This window comes from Diplotaxodon limnothrissa, linkage group LG16, assembly GCF_057381915.1.
Source record: "Diplotaxodon limnothrissa isolate DT_005_m linkage group LG16, D_limnothrissa_male_GT1.1, whole genome shotgun sequence".
Taxonomy (NCBI): domain Eukaryota; kingdom Metazoa; phylum Chordata; class Actinopteri; order Cichliformes; family Cichlidae; genus Diplotaxodon; species Diplotaxodon limnothrissa.
In genome coordinates this window covers 13,489,283-13,510,433 of record NC_140611.1, presented here as the reverse complement: position 1 = coordinate 13,510,433, position 21,151 = coordinate 13,489,283, and the positions used below count along the sequence as shown (strand labels likewise).

The following is a 21,151-nucleotide window of genomic DNA, read 5'->3' as shown; positions in this document are numbered from 1 at the left end:
CGTTAAATGTTTTCCGCTCTTCTCTGATTGGCCAAGACTCTTGCCAATGAGCTCGCGGAATAGAAACTGGCACCTAGCAGCTAGATACGCCGTCTTCTCCGGCAGGTCATCGTTCGGCTTCCTCATCTCTGGTTGTGTCGTGGATCTTAAACTCAATACGGTAGGCGTTTGTAGCACTGAATTAAACAGCGCTTACTGCAGAACACAATGATGGCGTCGTGCAGGAAAGAAAGAAATACTCGGCGGCTCCTTCTTTTTTTGTTTTTGTTGCTGCTGCTGGCATTAGCCGTCATCTGTCCAAAGAAAAATAAAAGGGTGGTGGTGACAAAGTTGAAGTAACGCGTTTTTCTGTTTGCTTTGCTATGAAATACACTTTTGTGTCGGCTGTTCATTCAAATTAAATTGCGGGTAGCTTAAGCAAACCGACATAGTGGCCATTCAGGCCTGATATCCTCAGCCAACACCTCCTTCCTGGTTTCATGTTTCAGATTGTTATTTATCAGATTTTTTACCTTGTCCTGTTAGTGCTCTGCATTCCTTCTTTGCTTAACTCAAGTCGCTTCTTCTTTAAGTGAACTTTAGGCGAGATTATAAAATGAAATCTTTGAAAGTTGTGAAATCATCTGTTGTGAAACACCACCAATAAGGTCTTTTCAACCGAGATTATTAAAATAACAATGGTAATAACAAAAATAATAACCAAGGAGGTAATCCCCCCCCCCCCCCCCTTTTTTTTTTTTTTGGCCACTGGGATAATTGAAGAGGGTTATTATGGATTTACGCCGAGTCATAGCTCTGGATACTTTAAGCATCTTGTGAATGAATTCATTCATAGTCTACAGACCTTTTCCCCCCTCTTGGGTATCAGCATGTCATTTGACAAATTGTTGTGTAATAATAATCTCTCTCCAGTCACTTCAGTTATCAGAATAAGTGTCAGAGTAACTTATTTGTTTTTGTCTTCTTCGTGGTCATTCTATTGTGACAGATGTCTCCCAAGATCAAGGCTGGCTCTGTGGTGGAGATGCAGGGAGATGAAATGACTCGGGTCATCTGGGAGCTCATTAAGGAGAAACTCATCTTTCCGTACCTGGAGCTTGAAGTGCACAGGTGAATACACCTGTACTCCTACACTGTGTAAAGATCCCATTGTTCTAGCAGCTCAGTGCACTCAGATCGCTTACATTTAATGGTTTCTTTGTAAATATACTTTTGTTTACATGACAGTGGTGCAGTGGTAAGTACTCCCAGCAGGGATAGTCTTAGTAAAACAGAATCAAAAACGGAATTCAAGCAACACTTTCTGCATGCCTGGTACTTCTTGTTTGGCTTGAATTCTTGCTTTAATGCATCCCCCATCATTGACCTTTGCCCTGAAAATACATTCCCCCCCACCCGAAAGGTGTCTAATGGTTCAGCTGCAAAGCAGAATATACTAACTGCAGCTGCTACCTCAGAAAAAAAAAATCACCATTGCATTAAAAGCTATTTACAAAAGTCTTGTAATCAAGAAGACAATGAAAAGTTTCAACAAGTATTATTAAATCAAATGCAATGATGGGTGATATTGTAGATCAGAAATGTCCAAACAAAGTAATAACGATAATTGGTAGTATAACATCCATTTGCGTCATCGGTTTCTTAATTTGACCTTCCTCTACTTATCTGTTTCATGGACTTTGCACTGTTGTTAACCATCCACGATAGTACAATGGTTAAAAGTCCCACCACACAGTCAGGTGGTTCACTGGGCACGGAATTCTTGGAAGCACATAGTTTGGAACATGTGCAAGGTTTTCTGCAAAGATTCCAAAGAATGAACCTCATCGGTTCATTCATGTGGCTTGGATTTTCAGTTGAGGAAGGAGGGAAGTGGGTAAAAGGTCAAGGCCACTTTCATACAAAGCCAGCACACAAGATAATTGCCAAAGAGAAGTCTAAGGACACTGAGCTGGTTTTCATCCCCTCCTCTAACTGTTTGTTAAAGCTGTGAGGTTTCTCAAGTATAACAAGTGGAGCAAACCGATCCAGTTATGCTGGCAGAGTGCCTGGTTTCGTTGCACAACTGATTCCTTTTTTTGGCTTTCTTCGTGTTGCTTCGTTGCAGTGGCAGCGCCTAAAAGAAAATGGAACAGAGGGTTAATAGAAAGTCTCCTTCATAAGAATGCTGTGTCAGGGCCTGCAGGCAAGAAAATTGCCTTCATAATGAAGTGCAAAAAGCTCTGGCAGCAGTTCAAATTATTCCATAATCAGATTCACTTTCACCACTCATTCAAGTCATTCATGTCCTTTGACACAGTTATTGTGTTCCACATCACAGTAGGTGCACTTTGACATTCTCCGCCTTGCATTTCACTCAGCTAAATCAATAGCATAGTGTTCGGTAGTTAGTGCACTGGGGTCTGCTGCTAAGTTATGTGTAAATACTTGTAACGCTCATAGCATTCAGTGCCTCTGCTGCTGAGATTATCAATGTTCTCTGTGTGTGTTTGGTCCCTGTCTTCATTCTTAATCTCATACTCTAATTCTTAGAAGCACACAAATATTCTCAATTATAATTACTAATCAGTTATATTTACTAATCATTTGAGCCCTGTAGTAGTTACTACCACTAGCTCCCCAGTATAGTGGTTTACATCATACCCTAACAAGCAAAAAGAGGCAAAAACCCTTGGCAATGTGTGATGAAGGGCATTGGGCATAAAAGTTTACTAAGTCACACATGTGGAGCTGCGTCCTGGTGACACCTTGTGAAGGAGCAGCTAAAATGCTTAAAGTATTCTTTGCTTTTTGTACTAAAACTTTGAGGTTTTTATTGACAGTCTAGGTACATTTACAAGACATTATAAATTATGTATTAGCTTTCTCTCGGCACCATTAATCATGTTCTCTTAATCTCTCCTTGCAAAGCTATGACCTTGGGATGGAGAACCGAGATGCAACTGATGACCGGGTGACAGTTGAGGCAGCAGAGGCAGTCCACCGTTACAATGTGGGCATCAAGTGCGCCACCATCACGCCAGACGAGAAACGTGTGGAGGAGTTCAAGCTCAAGCAGATGTGGCGCTCACCCAACGGGACCATCCGTAACATCCTCGGGGGCACGGTGTTCAGGGAGGCCATCATATGTAAGAATATCCCCCGCCTGGTGTCCGGCTGGACCAAGCCCATCATCATCGGCAGACATGCCCATGGAGATCAGGTACCCTATCGGTCCCACTTACTGAAAACTTTGAAGTATGCATGCTAAGGGGGGGGGATATATGATCTGTGAATCTCTAGTCAAGATTTCACACATCTCATGTAAATTTTTCAAAGTCTCCAAAAAAATAAGGTTGTAATTATAGAGAATTTCATTCCAACAGTATTTAAAAATGGCAACCTACAAATGAATATGTGACACATAGACACCTTTTTCCATCTTTTAAGATGTAAAACTACTCAGATTTTTGTAGTTTCATGTCGTGTATATTATTGTGTCAATAGGATGTTGAGGAAATGACTCAATGTCCTGTTCTAGAGTTAGTTTACTGTAGAAGTCTGTTTATGCCCTACAGATTTACAGTGGGGCAAAAAAGTATTTAGTCAGCCACCGATTGTGCAAGTTCCCCCACTTAAAATGATGACAGAGGTCAGTAATTTGCACCAGAGGTACACTTCAACTGTGAGAGACAGAATGTGAAAAAAAAATCCATGAATTCACATGGTAGGATTTGTAAAGAATTTATTCGTAAATCAGGGTGGAAAATAAGTATTTGGTCACCTCAAACAAGGAAAATCTCTGGCTCTCACAGACCTGTAACGTCTTCTGTAAGAAGCTTTTCTGTCCCCCACTCGTTACCTGTATGAATGGCACCTGTTTGAACTCATCATCTGTATAAAAGACACCTGTCCACAGCCTCAAACAGTCAGACTCCAAACTCCGCCATGGCCAAGACCAAAGAGCTTTCAAAGGACACCAGGAAAAGTATTGTAGACCTGCACCAGACTGGGAAGAGTGAATCTACAATAGGCAAGCAGCTTGGTGTGAAAAAATCAACTGTGGGAGCAATCATCAGAAAATGGAAGACATACAAGACCACTGATAATCTCCCTCGATCTGGGGCTCCACGCAAGATCTCATCCCGTGGGGTCAAAATGATCATGAGAACGGTGAGCAAAGATCCCAGAACCACACGGGGGGACCTGGTGAATGACCTGCAGAGAGCTGGGACCAAAGTAACAAAGGTCACCATCAGTAACACACTACAACGGCAGGGAATCAAATCCCGCACTGCCAGACGTGTTCCGCTGCTGAAGCCAGTGCATGTCCAGGCCCGTCTGAAGTTTGCCAGAGAGCACATGGATGATACAGCAGAGGATTGGGAGAATGTCATGTGGTCAGATGAAACCAAAGTAGAACTTTTTGGTATAAACTCAACTCGTCGTGTTTGGAGGAAGAAGAATACTGAGTTGCATCCCAAGAACACCATACCTACTGTGAAGCATGGGGGTGGAAACATCATGCTATGGGGCTGTTTTTCTGCCAAGGGGACAGGACGACTGATCCGTGTTAAGGACAGAATGAATGGGGCCATGTATCATGAGATTTGGAGCCAAAACCTCCTTCCATCAGTGAGAACTTTGAAGATGAAACGAGGCTGGGTCTTCCAACATGACAATGATCCAAAACACACCGCCCGGGCAACAAAGGAGTGGCTCCGTAAGAAGCATTTGAAAGTCCTGGAGTGGCCTAGCCAGTCTCCAGACCTCAACCCCATAGAAAATCTGTGGCGGGAGTTGAAAGTCCGTGTTGCTCGGCGACAGCCCCAAAACATCACTGCTCTCGAGAAGATCTGCATGGAGGAATGGGCCAAAATACCAGCTACTGTGTGTGCAAACCTGGTAAAGACCTATAGTAAACGTTTGACCTCTGTTATTGCCAACAAAGGTTATGTTACAAAGTATTGAGTTGTATTTTTGTTATTGACCAAATACTTATTTTCCACCCTGATTTACGAATAAATTCTTTACAAATCCTACCATGTGGATTCATGGATTTTTTTTTTCACATTCTGTCTCTCACAGTTGAAGTGTACCTCTGGTGCAAATTACTGACCTCTGTCATCATTTTAGGTGGGGGAACTTGCACAATCGGTGGCTGACTAAATACTTTTTTGCCCCACTGTGTGTGTATATATATATATATATATATATATATATATATATATATATATATATATATATATATATTTCCAAACCATCTGATTGTTTAAAATAAACAAATATTCTATTGAATCTACTCTTTACTGTCTCCATCTTATCATCAAGCTTCTCTGTAGTATAAACCCATATCTTGCATGTCCACCCCACAGAGTGTATAAAACAAGGATTTAGAAGAGCTGACAGCTTGTTTCCTCCATATTTGTTTTATAGTACAGTTTCAAAACTAGCAAGTTTGGTAGAAAATTTAAAAAGTCTGTTAGTACAATTAACCTTATATTGTATGGGTTATATTGTGAAATACTGTGAAAGATGATATCTTTGTTCATGCTCTTGTAAATATTGATATGTTCAGGTTTAACACTGAATGAACTGAAATAAATTTTAAACGGAGTAAGAGGTAACACTGGTTTCTTTTCTACATTTTTCCAAGTTTGTCCAAGATTGTCTGCCTTTAAAGGCGATAATTCATGTGAATTTAGTCTGTCTGTATGTCTATTTGTTTGTGTCTATCCAGGCACAGGTGGTGTGGCCTTGGGAATGTACAACACAGATAAGTCCATCAGGGATTTTGCTAATAGCTCTTTCCAGATTGCTCTGTCCAAAGGCTGGCCTCTATACCTCAGCACCAAGAACACCATCCTGAAGAAGTACGATGGACGCTTCAAAGACATCTTTCAGGAGATCTATGAGAAGTAAGGACAGCACATGCACAAGCAGCTTATGCAAACATCCTTGTAGCAGACATGGGCCAGAACTGTGTTGTCCACCTTCTTGTGTGCTTCAGAGAGTATCGTGCTCAGTTTGAGGCCAAGGGCATCTGGTATGAGCACCGTCTCATTGATGACATGGTGGCCCAAGCCATGAAATCTGAGGGAGGCTTCATTTGGGCCTGCAAGAACTATGATGGAGATGTACAGTCTGACTCTGTGGCACAAGGTTGGTTTAAAAAGGAGGTTCAGATCAGAAGTTATGTGAAAAACCATGCAGAAACTTAAATAATAAAAGCCTAAAAAAATTGCAGTGTACTGTAGACTAATGATATTCAGATGTTAATGTAGTTTTTGGTTGTCCCTTTGTTTTAGGCTACGGCTCCCTGGGTATGATGACCAGTGTGCTTGTCTGTCCTGATGGACGTACAGTAGAGTCAGAGGCTGCCCATGGCACAGTGACTCGACATTACAGACTACACCAGCAGGGAAAGGAAACCTCCACCAATCCTATTGGTAGGCTCAGATTGTGGAAAAGTGATCGTATGTGATTTTATCTCTAAGGTTATCTCTAGGTTAGTTATCTAATGCATGCTCTTTCACTGTGTGTCTGTTTCCTACAGCCTCCATCTTTGCATGGACACGGGGCCTGCTTCACCGGGCAAAGCTTGATAACAATGCCGAGCTGCGAGTGTTCTCGGAGGCGCTGGAGGCTGTTTGCATCGAGACCATTGAAAAACGCAACATAATTCTCCAAAGCTGGAAGCAACTTTAGGGTTTGCACTGCAATGGTGGAAACCCTGAGTATGAAGAACAAAGCCTTGCTTGGTGGCCCACTTATTAATATATGGATGTAGAAAAATGCAAGTTTAAGACCAAATAAGTTTAGAATATACACCGCGTTCCAAATTATTATGCCAATTGTGTTTAAGTGTCATAAAGGTTAAATAAGTTGTTTTTCAATTAAACCCATGGATGAAATTGTGTCTCAGGGCTCTTTGGATGACTAAACTCAATCTTGGACACCTGTGATCATTAGTTTGCCAGGTGAGCCCAATTAAAGGAAAAACTACTGAAGAAGGATGTTCCACATTATTAAGCAGACCACCATTTTCAAGCAATATAGGAAGGAAAAATGATCTCTCTGCTGCTGAAAAGCGTGAAATAGTTGAATGCCTTGGACACATAATGAAAACCTCAGATATTTCACGAAAACTTAAGCATGATCACCATAATGTAAGAAATTTGTGGCTGAGTCAGAGCACAAATGGGTTCGTGCAGATAAAGGCACAATGATGAAGGTTTCTGCCAGACAAATGCATCAGACTAAGAGAGCAGCTGCTAACAAAGCAGCAAACACATATTTGAAGCTGCTGGTGCCTCTGGAGCCCTGCGAACATCAAGGTGTAGGATCCTCCAGAGACTTGCAGTTGTGCATAAACCTTATATTTGGCCACCCCTAACCAATGCTCACAAGCAGAAACGGCTGCAGTGGGCCCAGAACTACATGAAGACTAATTTTCAAACAGTCCTGTTCACTGATGAGTGCAATGCAACCCAGGATGGTCCAGATGGATGCAGTGGTGGATGGTGGACAGCCACCATGTCTCAACAGGGCTGCAACGTCAGCAAGGACGTGGTGGAGTCATGTTTTGAGCTGGAATCACGGGGAGAGAGCTCGTTGGCCTCTTTTGGGTCCCTGAAGGTGTGAAAATGACCTCTGCAAAGTATGTGGAGTTTCTGACTGACCACTTTCTTCCATGGTAGAAAGAGAAGAACTGTGCCTTCTGCAACAAAACCATCTTCATGCAAGACAATGCACCATCTTATGCTACAGCGAACACCTCTGCATCATTGGCTGCTATCGGCATAAAAGGAGAGAAACTCATGGTGTGGTCCCCATTCCTCCCTGACCTCAATCCTATTGAGAACCTTTGGAGCATCCTCAAACCAAAAAATAAGAGGGTGGGAGGCAGTTCACATCCAAACAGCAGCTCTGGGAGGCTATTCTGACATCCTGCAAAGACATTCAAGAAGAAACTTTCCAAAAACTCACAAGTTCCATGGATGCAAGAATTGTAAAACTGCTATCAAATAAGGGGTCCTATGTTAATATGTAGCTTTGACCTGTTAAGATGTTTTTGATTTCAGTAAAATTGATCTAATGCTGCAAATTCAACAAATTACCATTTTCAATTCTCTACTATCTATAAAATGTTTTGAAACTCTGTGCGTAATAATTTGGAACAGTGCATTTTGAGTCTATTATTTTTGAAAAACATACTTTTTCATTGGCAGTTTTGTTGAGTAACATTTGAGTTGTACTCTAATGGTTGATGACTCTAAAATTATGCTGACTGTCATTTGAATCGACTATTCAGAGGAAAAAAAAAATCAGAGAAAAACATCATTTGCATAAAAATTTGGAACGCAGTGTAAAGTTTTTTTGTTTTGTTTTTTTGTACCTTAACGTCCTGTTAAAGTCTTATTTAACAAATGTAGCACCAGCGTTTAACTTCCTTTGACTCTTTTATTTTGACAGACTAATGAAGTGAACCAAGGTGACGCTCTGGAGCACAACTTCAGTGCTATGCACTCTGCCCTGATGCTCCCCATTACACATCTCTTACACGGCACACCACTGCCACAGGTCTGGTGCAAATGGAACAACCATAAAGAAATAACAAAGTCATGCTTTCCATTCAGTCCGCTTCAATGACCTCATTCTCATTCCTTTAATTTCTTCAGCTGGCTCAGAAGTCGATGCTTTCTTCATGGTCCAAGCTCTACAAAGTATTTGCTTGCTGCTCTGCATTGGTGGTCACAGCTGAGGAGAACATCTGCTGCGAGGAGCTCTGTGCAAAGATGGATGCTGCAATAGACAGAGAAGCCCTAAGGGTGAGTACATGGTGACGTATAAACAGCTTTACATAGAAGCTTTCCAGCCGAGTATAACAAGCTCAAACCTAATAAACATGACTTTATTTCATGTTCCATAACAAATATGGACAAAAAATAAACCTTTTCAGAGATGTGAATATTTGGAAAATAAGCTGATTCATCAATCTGTCATGATTTAAAAAAATTCCACAGAGGTAAGAATATTGCTTGCAGCCTTTAGAAGAACTCTAATCTGACTCTGATCCTTCAGGTTCCTTCGACGTGTAATGCTGTTGCCAGTATCCTCCATGTCATGGTCGAGTGTGTGGACTTCTCTCCGTACACGCCTCAGTTTCAGCAGAAGCTTAAGTGTAAGAACTGAAACGAGCTTTACTTCATCTTTTATACAAATTACACACATGCACTTAGTTTCTAAACCTGTCATTTCTTCCAGCCCCCCATACTCCTGTGAATTGGATGCGAAAGAGGAATAAAGCCCTGGGCAACCTGTCTATGTTCCAGTCCCTGCTGGTACAGTGTTTAGAGGTTTATCTGGAGGACCCTGAGACTTCCTCTGAGGCAGTAGGCTCGGCCCTGCTGTCCGTCCTTTCTGCTCTCTTCACAAACCTCGTTCTGGCAAATGTTGTCCAGGAGGCTCTGAACTCTCTGATTCATCCCCTCACTCTCCTTTATAAAAATGCAGCCAGTGAGCCATCCAAGTTCACCTCACAGCTTCTGGGAAAGGTGGGCTCCTCATCAGCTGACCAAGTAGGTTTTTAGCATTTGTCATTTTAGGGTTTAGTTTTAATGTCTGTCCTTTTCTCTTCCCTTCCTACAGTTGGAGAAGCTTCTTGGTGAGGTTTTCAACTGCTTGCAAAGCCGTTCCTCTCTGGCCCACAATGATGAACTCCTGGCTTTGCTCTCTCCTCTGCTTTGTGTGGTGTTTCCGCACAAGAACAAGCACCTCCGCACCTCAGTCACCCAGTTCTGGAACTCCACCTTTGCCAATGCAGTCAGCCTCACGTATCCTGATGAGATGAGGTGATTGTCTTCATTAATTTTTTTTTAATGAGTTCACAATTTTTATTGCATTTAAAAACTACTACTGTGGAAAAAGTACTCCTACAGAGGCTCCTAGTCCCTGCAGGGGCATTCCTATGGCTTTAAGACTCTAATGTCGCTAATATTATCCTAATATTTTTTAAAATAAACACAGGCCAGTACTGAGCCAGGTGAAACAGAAGACCCCCATCATTCTTCCTGGCTTCGAGGTCGTCAGTTATCCCGATGAGCTCAGTGGACAATATTCAGTGAGTTGCCCTAGTTATCTTTGTTTTTCACTTTTGTGATTTCAGCTTTATTCAGCACTTTCTCTCTGTCTCTGTGTTCAGAGTGAGAATTCTCAGTTGGAGACAAAGCTCAGCGGGATGCCGGTTTCATCTGTGGGGAAGAGGGACTCGCTGCTGGGAAAGACTGCTGAGCTGAAGGAGAAGAGCTCAATGAAGACTAACAAGCCAGTTTCTGTAATTTTAGAATCAAACTTGATAATTTCCTGAGGGACATGTTGGATGAAATAAACACATTGGGGGGGAGGAAAAAAAAGACACAATTAACCAGCCAGCTTATCCATATTGATTTGTTTAGATACTCATATTAAAAACACAACATCAATTAGACATGTTATAATTAATAATCCCTTATTGTCGCCCTTAATTGCAAAACTGATTTCATCTGTTTCCCTTCAGACAAAACTGGACTTTGGTTCACCCAAGCCACCCCGCAGGGAGGTCTTGGAAGAAGAGGCATCCATCGACTTTGTGTTCATTCCTCCTGAGGCGAAGGAGAGAGTTCTGACAGAGCATCAGAAAGAGGTGAAAAGGACTAAAAGGTCAGGTTTGCCCTCTTCAGCCTGTTTTCATTTGCTCATTTGGATTTCACATGATTGTTTATGTAAAGCAAATGCTTTTTGTTAAAGAGTTGACATTCCTGCCATGTACAACAACCTTGATGCCTCTCTGGATACCACGGCCTTCACACAGTACACGCAGAGTCAAGAAGACTCTTTGTAAGTTCTCAGAATCACAATAAATCCCTGCAATAAAACATATTCAGAATTAACAGAGAATTTATTTATATTTTCCTCCACAGGGACAAATTGCCAACTGAACAAGTCGATGTTGTAAACAAAAAGACTACTGACAAGGTAACAAAACACACAACTCCACTTTTAGTTGACTACATAAGCTAACAGCAATGAGTACATACATAGATAACATAGACATTGTTTTGTTCTTTTCTATAGGCACCAAGCAGCTCAACATTGAAACCAAACTGTGCAATTGCCAAATGAACACTATATAGATATATTGATCAGTTAGTTCTGGTGTACATCTGTAGAGAGAGTTGATAACTTTTATATTTTTGTTTCTTTTACCTTCCTCAGATGGACACTGAAAAAGAAGATGCTGAAATTCAAACGAAAGAGACGCAAGACTATGCCAGCCCAACAGATGCAGAGAAGTTGACAGAAAATGGCAAGCAGCAAGAGACTATCCCAGAGTGTGCAGATGTTTCGATGGAGGAGCATGCAAAGAGTGACGATAGGGGTGAAGATGTAGACAAAGAGTCTAAAGAAGGCACAAGCCCTAACATCTCTCCCTCATCCGATTTGGTTTCAGGGACTCCCCAGAAACCCAACAGTCGTCGTCAGTCTTTCATTACTCTGGAGAAGTATGTTGAGGGAAAACCCGCCAGCCCCAGCACTGCGTCCTCATTTACAGGCCCTCTTTTAAAGATATCCAATAGCCAAGAACCCTCTAAAACCAGCAAGACATCAGCCTCTCGGGACTCATCTCCTGTCACTTGTCCAAACTCTCAGGATTCCCAATCCATTCAGACAGGAAAATCTAGCTCTCAGTGCTCAGTTAACAATGCCGACGAGTCCCCTCGAAGACCCAAAGACTGTAGAACAAAAACTGAGCCCGTAAAGCTGACTGAGAGACTGTCTAGTGACTCAATGGAGGATGAAAATGTCATCCCAGATACACAGACTGAAATGGAGAGCACAAAAAGACCTTCTATTTCACAGGATATAATTCCCTCAAGTCAGGAAGAGGAATCTCAATCAGCTCTGGAGGATTCTCAGTCATCTCCAAGTCAGACATCTCCCAGTGAACCCAGACGATCTGGACGCCAGAGAGTCAGACCTCAGCTCCCTGGAGAGGACCCTGAGGAACGGGAAGCCAAATACTCACATGTCAAAAAGAGACGTTCTGGAGAAGAGCCTATCAGTGATTCTCCAAAGTCTCTGATGCAGAGCAGACCAAACACAAGAAGTAAGCAAGCTGCAGAGGATACCGGTAGAGAAGGATTGCGCTCAAGAGCTCAGAGGGACTCGGGTGAGTCGAGCCAAACCAATTCTCAGGGTAGAGCTCGCAAGAAGATCAAACTGAACACCAGTTCACAGGAGTTACTTGATAAACCTGGACGTAAAAGGAGAAGCACCAATGAGTCCAGCCAAACTGATTTAAGATCAGACAAGCAGTCGAATCATGAAAGCCAATCACAGGGTGGGCTTAGTCAACAGAGCAAAGCATTCAGTGATGAAGATGGATTGGAAAAAAACGTTTTGCCTGACACAAAGGAGTCTTGTCAAACTGCCACAGATGAGCAAGTAAACCACATTGAAAAAGACAAGGAGTCAGATACAGACTCCAAAGCAATCATTCTTTCTCCTCAAACTGGCGGTGAGTCCCAAAAGTCAGAAAACAATGGCGAGAAACCGAAGGGCTCTGAAATGGTTATTTCTTCACCTCAAGTTAAAGGCCAGTCGCAGGAGTCTGAGCCTAATGGAGACGCCAAAAAGGATTCTCAAGTTGTCACTACTTCTCCAACTAATAAGTCCCAAGTTGGCTCAAGCACGACAAATATTTTAGGCAAAGAACTACTCAAGGATGAAGACAACGAACTAGAAAGTAGAGAAGACTCTCAAGTGATCACACCTTCATCTACTGATAGCCCATCTAAACGTAGATCAAGAAGAAGTAAGGTATCATCTGAAGTGTCAGAATCTGAAGACAAAAATGACGATACAATTTCATCAGGAAGGCAAATGAGGTCTAATTCTCACATAACAAATTCTGTAGTCGGCCAGGCAGACGCTCGAATTGGAGGAAGGACTAGAAGGAGCAAGTTATTAGAGGAGCAACTAAAATCAAGTCCTAGCTCTACACCAGAGAGTTCTCAGTCATTAGATCTTTCCGGTTCAGAGTCCTCTCAAGGCAGGGGCAGATATTCCAGACGAAGGTCCTCTCCAGCGTTAATGGCAAGTATGGAGTCCTCAGAATCTGAATCCTCTGAGGTCAGAGAACACTCAGTCATTCCCAAAAAGAAAAGAGGGAGGCCCCGAGCATCACTTCAGAGACTTCTTGCAGTCGAATCGAAGGACACTATTGAGAAAGATATGGAAAAGTTTGACACCGATGCCTCTCAGGAGTTGGATAGTCAAATCACCGAAGCAAAAGATGTCACTGATTTGGAGGAATCAAAAACCCAAGATTCACCTAGTTCTGAGTTGATCCAGCATACAAATAAAATTGAAGCTCAAAGTAAAGAAGAGTTGCCGATGGAAGTAGATGATGTTCTAGGTCCAGAACCTCAAGCTGATGACTCAAAGCAAAGGACTGTGCCAGCTAGTGACACAGAGCAAAGAGACTCTGAAACAAATGGTGATGATTCCACCACACAAAATCACACAGGGGACTTGGAAATGATTGAATCTGTCGAAGTGTGTAATGAACAGACACTTGCACCTCCTAATGAGGCAACGCACAGTGTGCAAGTCAGGGAGTCACCAGAGGAGAAAGCTGATGAAGTGGTGACAGAAAAACAAATGTTGGATTTAAATTCAGGTCCCCGAGGACCTCCTGAGGAGAACACGGACACGCAAATGGAGAGTCTAAAAGTTACTGGTGACCTTTCTGAGGAGGAACAACATGCTGCTTCAATTCAGCATTCAGAGGCCAGTGCTGAGAAAGAGACCACACCACCACAGGAGAATGAAAAAGATGGTCAAAGTGAGATTGTGGAGGATGAACAGAATACTGCCAGCACTGATGCTTTGACTGATGTTTGTAAGACTTCATTGCAATCAGAACCTACAAGTAAAGGCGATTTTCTTGATTCTCCAGTGAAACAGAAGGACCTGGAGACTGTAATGGCTCCAGATATTGGACATAGCCCCAGCAGTGGCAAGACCAGAGGTACCTGGTCTCCTTCTGCTTCACCCTCTACCAGTATTCTTAAGAAGGGCCAGAAGAGACCACTGGAAGTGGACACTCCTTCACCTCTTGTTAAAGTGAGTGATGAACACATTTTGGTAAAATGTATTTCAAATGAACATTGGCTTGAAATATTTGTAACTTTTTTTTTTGTTGTCGACTTGTAGTCCAGGCGTGTGTCCTTTGCTAATCCAATCCAGCAGCAGGAAACTGCAGACGACATCGATCGTCGTAGCCCAGCCATCAGAACCAGCTCACCTAGAAGGTCAAGGGTTACTAATATTCCACAGCCAAAGGTATGTTTGAGCATCAGTGTTTGTAATTGCGATATTTTACAACCATGCAAACCCTGACGGTCTTCTGCTTCTTTTAGCATGTCACTACTCCAACAAAGGGCTTGGTGATACTGAATCCTAGAAATCTTCACAGCCCAGGTTACAAGAGCTCCAAGAAATGTCTGGTAAGCACACAAACGTGATATTTCTCACCAGTAAGCTGCCACACACAAACAACATTTTAGCCCAGTGTGTTCTTTACTTCTAAAGCTTAGTTTCAGACTTCTGAAAAATACATGTGGCTTTTCTTTTGGATTAGATGGTGCCAGTTAGCTGCCCAGGTAGCATGCTGGCTGGTCAGGTACAAATATGAAAGAACTTTAATGTACCAATCAGATTTCTTCTTAAAGAAGTTCAGAAAGGAGTGCTGTTGCCATTGGAGATTATTAATACTCTGGTCTTTAATAGTTATTGATAACGCTGATCTCTCTTTAAATTAGTCGTCAACGTAATTGCGACTAGTCGACTAATCGTGGCAGCCCTAATCTGGAATCCTGCATGAGGCTTCACTCATGTTTTTAGAATCATTTTTGTTGTTGTTTTCTTACCAGAAAGAGAAGGAATGACCCAAAAAACGCTGGCATAGGTCCAGAATTTCAGTCCCAGTAGCATTAACATGTTGATTATTCCAGCTTCACATAGGTATCAGACTTCATCCTAATGGTACATAGAACCTTTTTTGTCAGATTTCTGAAATGGGCCAGGAACCTCGACCTGTCTCCAGAGACTGCATCTACCCTGCCCTGGTTGGCTGCTCTACACCTGTGGAAGCTGTGCTGCCTCAGATTTCCTCTAACATGTGGTGAGGACAGCACGGGGTTCACCAAAGGAAAATTTTGGTCAAATATTTATTCTCTGTTAATCTCTGACCAAAGTAACCAAGACTCATTTTACCTTCAATCTTCCTCATAGGTCTCGAGGTTTTGGGCAGCTTGTTCGTGCCCGAAACATTAAAACGATCGGTGACCTGAGTGCACTGACTCCCAGTGAAATCAAGACTCTGCCAATTCGCTCCCCGAAGATCTCTAATGTGAAAAAAGCACTCAAAATTTATGAACAACAGGTACCTCAGTAGGCTAACACCACCCAGCACAAACACTAACATTACTGCAGCTTTTCCACATGTGCCTGATGTCTCACTGTCATTTTCCAGCGTAAAGGACGGGGCGGGGATGAATTGAAGAGCTTTGATGAAACAGAGATGATGACTTCTGAACTGGAAGAGACAAGTGTCCCTCAAAACACAGAAGAGGATAAGCCGTCAGGCGACACACTGGGTATGTAAAAATTGTGTATTACATCAGTGACAAGTTAATGTCCTGAGTGATGCCATGCAAATAATCTCTTGATCTCTTTAGAATTATGTAAACAGAATTCCCCTTTGTGTTTGTAGCAACAGAGCTGGTGGACGAGCCTGTCTGTGCAGATGAGAGACCTGAGCAGGACGCCTCTGGGAATCTGACACCAGAGGTGCCAGATGGAGATGAGACAATTGAATGCCAGCTACCCCGAGACAGTCTGTCATCAGAAATAGAGACACTGTCCTGCAGAATGACACCACAGGAACTGAGCGTCTGCTCACCACAGCAGCTTGTTGAGATGCACGATCAGTTGGGAGGCATGATGAGACGTGTCGTGGTTGAGCTGCAGACTCGCCTTTGCCAGACAGACGGCAAACACTGAAAGGACTGAAGCGTCAGACGGCTGTATCTGTTATGAAGCACACACCGAAGGGTTTCAAGGACTGCAACAAAAGATACAAATATTTGAGGATGGTTTAATGAGCCCATTGTACAAAGAAGATTTTAGGGTTTTAACTTAGTATCCCTTTCGGGGGGGGGGGGGCGGTTTCCCTCTTGCTTGAAGGATTTTTTAATAAATGCAAGCAACACATTTCACATCATCTCTCATGCTATGCTTGAGGTTGGGTTTATACATTTAAGAAACACTGAAAGGGAAGCACAGTTGCACAGTGATGATTTTTAATAGCTGCAGTCTCTGCATTTTACATTTAAACTTTCTCTGCACATTGTTTTAAAGGACTGAGACATTTATAAAGTAATTCAATGTTCCCCATGTGCAGCTGAAGCCTTCATGCCTTGTTCATATGCTTTCCTCCCATGTGCATATTCTACAGGCTGATAAATTCCTGTGTTGTGATGTTTTGTAGTTTCAGAGTTTCTTTGCCTTTTGTCATCTCACTTAAATATCCTGTTTTGTTTTGATTTGTTTTTTGTTTTTTTACGTAGACATTCAGCACTTCATTCTTTGTGATTTTTATTTTTTTTAATGCTTAAATAAAATAATTTGAATATGCTCATTAAATCCTTAAACAGGTCTACATCTCCTTCTGAAAAAGTACAAAGATATTCGGTGCATTTCTCAGTTTTCTTGACATGTCTCCACACTGTTTGCTGGTCACAGTAAAGTTTTCTGCGCAGATTGCTGACTTTAAACAAAAGTCATAGCATTGAAATATACTTTTAAATACTAGTACTGCTTGTTTTGCTTACCATCTGATTTCACACTTCCTTCTATTATGGGATCATAGCCGTTGATATGCTACTGTTATACATTATTGCAGTTATGGATTCAAAGGAGGAGAGGAAAGGAACACTCGTAAATCCATGTTTCCAGCTCCAGTCTTGGCACAGGCATCATTTTAGCTTCTCCATTTGGATCAAACTGATCTGTTACTACGTGAAGTATTTTATCAATATGCCACACAGATGTGTGAATTAAAGTGAATGATCTCTGCTGTGTGCTCATGTTGTGTTTTTGATATCGGTCTTTGCTGGAAATTCAAAATGCATCCAATCAGCACCGTCGCTATTTCCAAGCACTTCTATCCACATTGTAAATGTTTCCCTGTCCCTTTGGTGCCTGTTGCACCTGAAGCCCCTGTCATAGTACAGTGATGACAAACCCTGACACACCATAGTAGCCAGAACCCTAGAAAGAAGTTATTAAAAAAAAAAAAAAAAAAAGACCTAGTCTTCCTCATAATGCTCTTCCCTCAACCCTCTGTTCTTCTCTACAACAAATCAAATTACAGGTAAACACATCTGCCCCCTACACGACTTCACACAGATTCTAATCCAATCTCTGAAGCTAGTATACACTTTAATACACTCACTGTAATAGAACCTGTTACAGGTAAACTAATAAGTTGGAAATTTGGTCTCAACAAAATGGCCATTTCCAGGGCTGAATGATGTCCATTTCGCAATCCTACTACTACTTGAGGCTGCTAAAATTACCGCCGGTGGGTTTATATTGGAGTCAATTGAGAACCCAGAGCAGATAATAAGGACGTGGAAAGGTACCCTTTGCTTCAGTATGAGACCCCTAGGGGTGCGACAAATCCCAGTATTTTACACGTTGGGAATGATAATGTTCTGGATCCCTGTTTCTCCCCAGCTAGCTCACTCTTGGACGTGTTTGTTGTTTTTTTGTTTCCTCTCTTGCTCTCTCTCTCACTGCCTCCTGTCTGTCTGGGCAGAGCTCATTATGGGCTCCTGCCCTTGGCCCACGCACCTGGACTGATTATCACCAACTGCTGGTCATTGACCTAGTTTCCCTAGCAACTACTTGTGACTCAGAGCGTCTCAATGCTGGATCGTTGTACAACCTGAGTTTGTGTAGCCCCGGCAAATTCCTCATCTTATTTCCTTGTGATTCTCTAGCTTTTTTCTAACTATTTGTCTCTGTAAATAGATTCCCTGGACCTGCCCCTGTAACCTGTCCCAGATTCCCGAGTTCGGCTGAGTGCCATGGAGTGAGAAGGAGTCAGTGGCAGAAGAGCAGTGTGTGTAAACAGAAGAGAGTGTGGTTGTGTGCAATTTCCTTCCTTTGGAGCCCTGAACCCCTGCACATTGTATATATTTTGCAAACACACACACACACACACACACACACACACACACACACATTATGTTTAAAAAAACATAAACAGACGGGCTGTTCTGACTATTTCACAAACTGATGATCTTTGAATTTTCACGCACAATCATTTGTACTTACAATGATCTGAAAATGAGAAAAAGAATCCAGTGATCATCAGTTCTCTAGGTAAAAACGCCCTGTTGATGTCTTATATATACAGTCTATATATACAGACAGAACATGTTTTGTTTTTTGTTTTTTTCTCTCATCCACATCGAAAGGAGCCAGTTAAAGTGGTTCTGGCATCTGACAAGGATTCCTCCTGGGCGTTTCCCAGGTGAGGTGTACTGGCCGTCTCCCACCAAGAGGAGGCCCTGAATCAGACCCAAGACATGATGGAGTTCCCGTAGATAAGCTGGATGTGGAGAAGGAGGTCTGGAGTTCTCTGCTTAGGCTGCTGCTCCCACAACCCGGCCACAGATAAATGAAATAAGTAGACCAAATATAACTTGGTGTTCTAAAGAATATTGTTGTTTCCTTGCAGGACACCAGGAGAGATGAGCTCTCGATCACAGATGGTGTGGTCACCTGCAGGTTCATTGCATCTCCAGCCCACATCTACTGCCACTGTACTTAAGGGAAGTTGGGACAGTGTTAAAGACTTTCTTCAGACAATTGCATTTTGATGAGCTAAATTCATGACAGGCATTCAAGCAGTAATGCCTCGACTGACAAACGAACATACCAAGCTTCTGTGTTGTTTGAGCCAGAGACTACACTTGTGGATGAACAATAAAAACATTTATATTTATTATATTAGTAATGTAACTTGCAATAAAAAGTTATGGGAAGCTTGAACTTAGTTTCAGAATAATTAAATCTGAGACTTTGTTTTATTGAAAGGTTATTAAAGTTTTAAATTGTGTGACAAATAAAATAATCAATTATTAAGTAACACCAGCTACAATATTGGAAATATGTGTGTTGTTCAGCAGAACAGTGTCCAATATGTTGGCTGAAATGCTTTATTTAAATTAAAAAATAAAAGTTGGGCTGATTTCAACGCATTACAAGGAGTGTTTTAATTATTATTTTTCAAAATAAGCATACAGTGTTTATATTACGTGTTGAATTAGAAATAAGTTAAGGTAATGTGATTTAGTTGCATTCAACTTATATGCAGCAAAACTAAAAATAAGTTACTGAAGTGTTCAAATAATATGTGCTTTTAAAAATGCTCGTCTATTTAAAGACTACACAATCTGTGTTAATTATAATTATACCACAATCCCTTGCCTGTTGTGTTAAATATACATAAACAGTATGTGTTATCAGATGAAAGTACAAAACTCTCAAGAACCCCCCTCCTTGCACTGGTTGCATAAATTTCAGGTGGCATTTTTAAAACATGCCACGACATAACACACAGCTGCTGTAATCATACAGGCTACATCCACACGTACCCGGTTATTTTTGAAAACGCAGATTTTTCTATGCGTTTACCACCTTTCGTCCACACATAAACGGCGTTTTTGGTCACTGAACATGGAGATTTTTAAAAACTCCGGCCAGGGTGGATATTTTTGAAAACTCAGTTTTTGCGTTTAGGTGTGGACGAGAAAAACCCAGAAAATGCAGTGTCAAAGGTGTGCGCATTTTTTGACGTCACACTGTGCTCCACATTATTGTTTCGGTGAAATTAATTTCTACAATACTATTACTGTTAATTGTACTCTCTGCAGTGTTTGAATGCTTACATATACACACACAGTTACTGTCCCTCCACACATACAACTAGGTTCTGCTTCAATGCCCCAGCTTTGTTTACTTTTTCCCACTGAGGCTTCTAGACTTCTGATTGGCCAACATTTCTGCACGGTTAGGAATATATCGCCACCTGTTGCTTTCCCATGTTCCTAGCAGCGTTTTCCTTAATTTCTGCCTTTACGTGTGGATGGGATTATTTTTTAAAACGAAAACGGAAAATCTCCGTTTCCAAAAATACCCGTGTATGTGTGGACGTAGCCCAAATGTCAATAATCTTTATAGGTTCTTGCTATGACATAAACACAGCACAGTGGTAAGAATAATAGTTTCTAGGTTCTAAGGATTTTTGTCAGCTGGAAACAAGACCTCAAGCAATCCTAAGGCTAATTAGCAGGGCTAGCATTTTAAAATACATTTGTTAAATGTTGTCATTGCTAGGATATACCTGTATTACAGCATGGTAAGTAGCGAGAACGCTAAGTTTTTGTTACCTTTGAAAAGAAAAATGTGAAAATGTAATATTAGCATGAGCTATGCTAATGATTTTCACTCAAGCAAACATCTCAGGCACTGACTTACTGCTTTCTAATATCTGTGTTTATTTCTGGATATACCTACATGGTTATTAGACATCCCACATAAAGGGTGACAAAGGCAGTAACTACAAATGACCATAACTTTACTGTAAATTACACTGCGATGGGCTCAATTCATATAGTTCTATCACGTGCACATGCATGTTAGCAACCGTAACTAAGGCCCGCTGTAGCTATATGAATGCTGCACAAGGTTCCAGTGGAACCGTTCCTGTCGTCCCTTTACACTTGCTCTTGGACTTGTCTTGACCTGCTCCAAGCTCAGCTTGTGGATAGACAACGTTTGGAGAATATTTCTACAGAAAGCGGATTTTTACTAGAAAGCGACAACAACTACTGCATCTTTGGATCTTTTGTACTTGTGTTTCATCATAACAGCAAAGCTTGAAGATGGCTCGTCGTGGACCCCCAGTCGTCGACAGTCACCAGGTACATTTCAAAATTTCTTCAGTTATTTTAAGAGTCACTAGATGACTATAATAATTTAACAAGTTCCA

At 41.7% G+C, this 21,151-nt stretch overlaps 2 protein-coding genes across 3 annotated transcripts; both read left to right on the top strand.

Annotated features, from left to right (window-relative positions):
* Positions 1–73: 73 nt before the first annotated feature.
* On the top strand, positions 74–7,416 carry LOC146615843 (isocitrate dehydrogenase [NADP] cytoplasmic-like). The gene is made up of 7 exons (XM_085373707.1): positions 74–160; positions 989–1,110; positions 2,911–3,213; positions 5,646–5,897; positions 5,990–6,141; positions 6,288–6,428; positions 6,536–7,416. The coding sequence occupies exons 2-7, from the start codon at positions 989–991 to the stop codon at positions 6,685–6,687; spliced, it is 1,122 nt and encodes a 373-aa protein (XP_085229833.1). The 5' UTR covers positions 74–160; the 3' UTR covers positions 6,688–7,416.
* On the top strand, positions 5,835–16,975 carry LOC146615842 (telomere-associated protein RIF1-like). 2 transcript variants are annotated; one of them, XM_085373706.1, is made up of 19 exons: positions 5,835–5,897; positions 8,455–8,562; positions 8,661–8,810; positions 9,064–9,163; positions 9,247–9,536; positions 9,631–9,833; positions 10,009–10,102; positions 10,184–10,315; positions 10,538–10,680; positions 10,768–10,857; positions 10,941–10,995; positions 11,236–13,867; positions 13,982–14,148; positions 14,239–14,367; positions 14,445–14,531; positions 15,093–15,208; positions 15,319–15,469; positions 15,560–15,683; positions 15,800–16,975. In XM_085373706.1, the coding sequence occupies exons 2-19, from the start codon at positions 8,503–8,505 to the stop codon at positions 16,087–16,089; spliced, it is 5,013 nt and encodes a 1,670-aa protein (XP_085229832.1). In that variant the 5' UTR covers positions 5,835–5,897; positions 8,455–8,502; the 3' UTR covers positions 16,090–16,975. The 2 variants fall into 2 exon arrangements, with proteins under 2 accessions (XP_085229832.1, XP_085229831.1); XM_085373705.1 differs by having other exon boundaries at positions 11,236–14,148.
* The last annotated feature ends 4,176 nt before the right edge of the window (positions 16,976–21,151 follow it).

Coding starts and splice junctions, on each gene's coding strand:
- LOC146615843 (XM_085373707.1), top strand. CDS start 989: ATGTCTCCCAAGATCAAGGCTGGCTCTGTGGTGGAGATGCAGGGAGAT. Junction 1,111..2,910: donor CTGGAGCTTGAAGTGCACAG/GTGAATACACCT, acceptor CTCCTTGCAAAG/CTATGACCTTGGGATGGAGA. Junction 3,214..5,645: donor GGAGATCAGGTACCCTATCG/GTCCCACTTACT, acceptor AGTTTGTCCAAG/ATTGTCTGCCTTTAAAGGCG.
- LOC146615842 (XM_085373705.1), top strand. CDS start 8,503: ATGCACTCTGCCCTGATGCTCCCCATTACACATCTCTTACACGGCACA. Junction 10,858..10,940: donor CAGAGTCAAGAAGACTCTTT/GTAAGTTCTCAG, acceptor TTTCCTCCACAG/GGACAAATTGCCAACTGAAC. Junction 14,368..14,444: donor CTAATATTCCACAGCCAAAG/GTATGTTTGAGC, acceptor TGCTTCTTTTAG/CATGTCACTACTCCAACAAA.